Consider the following 1,942-nt stretch of genomic DNA (forward strand, 5'->3'; position numbering starts at 1 on the left):
CACCGTCTCTCTGGTTCTAAGGTTCTAAGGGTTCCACCGTCTCTCTGGTTCTAAGGGTTGCACCGTCTCTCAGGTTTTGGTTCTAAGGGTTCCACCATCACTCACTGCGGAGGAACTCACCGGAGCAGTTTGGCATGTAGCACTTGACCCGGATCTCTCCTTCCACGTCAGCCTTCATCAGAACCCCCTGTGGGTCGGAACACAAACAGCTCTGATGGGCCCAATCAGGACAGTGGACCCGACCCAGAACATTCTGACTGGACTCACGTTTGATCCAATGACTACGGACATCCTCTCGATCACGTCCACAAAGATCTCGCTCTTCCCTCCCTGGAGAACGACAAAGGAACCGCCTCATCAACAGAACCTGGGAGTTCAGCTCAGGAGGACACAGTCCAGATGGACCTGGTTCAGAACCGGTGAGGGCGGAGCTTACCTGCTCTCTGCTAGACTGGATGGGTCTGGTGGCAGCAGAACCTGGAGCAACTTTGCTCTGCTGAGTTTCTGCTCCAAACTGTAACAGAGAAGAACCGTGAGCAGTCCAGAACCAGACTGTTGGACCATTTTTGAATTGATTCTCCTGAGCTCTTTGGTTCAGGAACAAATCAAATCTGTGCTGGTTCTGGATCTGGTTCTACTGTACCAGCCCCACGTTGCTGAGGTCAAACAGGCTGAAGGTTCTGGAGGAAACAGCCTCTGTCTGGATGAAGTTCTTCAGGATGTCGGAGGACGTGGTCTGGATGTATCCGTGGTCCTGCAGCAGAGACAGATGGTAATAAATGTTGCTCTCTGAGAACCCAGAACATCGTGAGGGACGGACTCACCAGAACCTCGTCCAGAAGCTCGTAGATCAGAGCGAAGTTCATCTGGACGGCCTTCTCTGAGATGCCGCCGCAGAAATCTTTGACCAGAGCAGCGAGTCTGAAACGGGACACATGTTGGCTCAACATCTGGACTCTGATGGTCTGCTGAGACCAAACCTACCGATTGAGGAACTCGATGATGGTGAATGGGGAGGAGTCCGCTGTCGTCGTGGCAACCCAGTAGAGTCCTCCTTGCTTGACGTGGACAAAGTGCAAATCCTTGTGGTTCTGCAGAGAAACACCGGGTTAGGATGAGGGATGGGAATGTCCCATCCAGATGGTAGGGGTGTTACCATGACAACCGGAGGCTGGTCTCCCTTCAGCGCTGTGACCTTCTCATAGAAAGTATCGATGACATCACGATCTGCCTCTCCACGATCTAAGAGTCGCCTCAGAGTCAAGTTTTAAAACATATAGCTGAATTCTGATTGGCTGATAGAGACATAGAATAGAGCACAATAGAATGGAAAAGAGTAAAATAGAATATAATCATATAGAATAAAATAGAACACATCAACATAGACTACAAAACAAAACAGAATAGAACAGAATGAAATAGAATAAAATGGAATATAATCATATAGGATGAAATAGAAGAGTTCACCTTAAAATAGAAAAAGACATTAGAATAGAACAGAATGAAATAGGACAAAATATAATGGAAAACAATAGATTACAATAGAAAGCAAAATAAAACAATAAAATAAATTAGAGATCACAGTTCCTGTCCTTTAGCAGAGAACCTGGGTTCTTTAAGCAGAAAAAGCTAATTGGTTGAAACTCGACTAGAAAATGAAAGTAAAAAAGCCCATCTTTACTGGTGCCTACTGGTTTCTAGTAGAACCTACTGGTCTTTACTGGGATCAGAAGGATACAGTCTTTGTAGATGAGGTGGTCGCCTCTGGAGGACAAGATGAAGAGCTGAGAGATCACCATCATCCCTCTGAGACAAACACAAACTTGAACCTGCTTAGAACACAGAGAGGGAACCTGCTTAGAACACAGAGAGGGAACCTGCTTAGAACACAGAGAGGGAACCTGCTTTGAACACAAAGAGGGGTTCTTTACAGCATTCTATC

General features: G+C 46.5%; 1 protein-coding gene across 1 annotated transcript in view; it reads right to left on the reverse strand.

Moving 5' to 3' along the window:
• The window catches only part of ap4m1 (adaptor related protein complex 4 mu 1 subunit), a 12,141-nt gene that overhangs the window by 5,853 nt on the left and 4,346 nt on the right, over positions 1-1,942 (reverse strand). The window contains exons 2-9 of the mRNA XM_015396917.1: positions 1,739-1,832; positions 1,157-1,242; positions 985-1,091; positions 825-921; positions 644-754; positions 437-514; positions 268-330; positions 121-187 (exon numbers count right to left, since the gene is read on the reverse strand). Coding sequence (XP_015252403.1) covers positions 121-187; positions 268-330; positions 437-514; positions 644-754; positions 825-921; positions 985-1,091; positions 1,157-1,242; positions 1,739-1,802 — 673 coding nt within the window. The 5' untranslated portion in view covers positions 1,803-1,832. The remainder of the gene's footprint in view (positions 1-120; positions 188-267; positions 331-436; positions 515-643; positions 755-824; positions 922-984; positions 1,092-1,156; positions 1,243-1,738; positions 1,833-1,942) is intronic.

This window comes from Cyprinodon variegatus, unplaced genomic scaffold (genome assembly GCF_000732505.1).
Source record: "Cyprinodon variegatus isolate N-32 unplaced genomic scaffold, C_variegatus-1.0 Scaffold830, whole genome shotgun sequence".
NCBI lineage: Eukaryota > Metazoa > Chordata > Actinopteri > Cyprinodontiformes > Cyprinodontidae > Cyprinodon > Cyprinodon variegatus.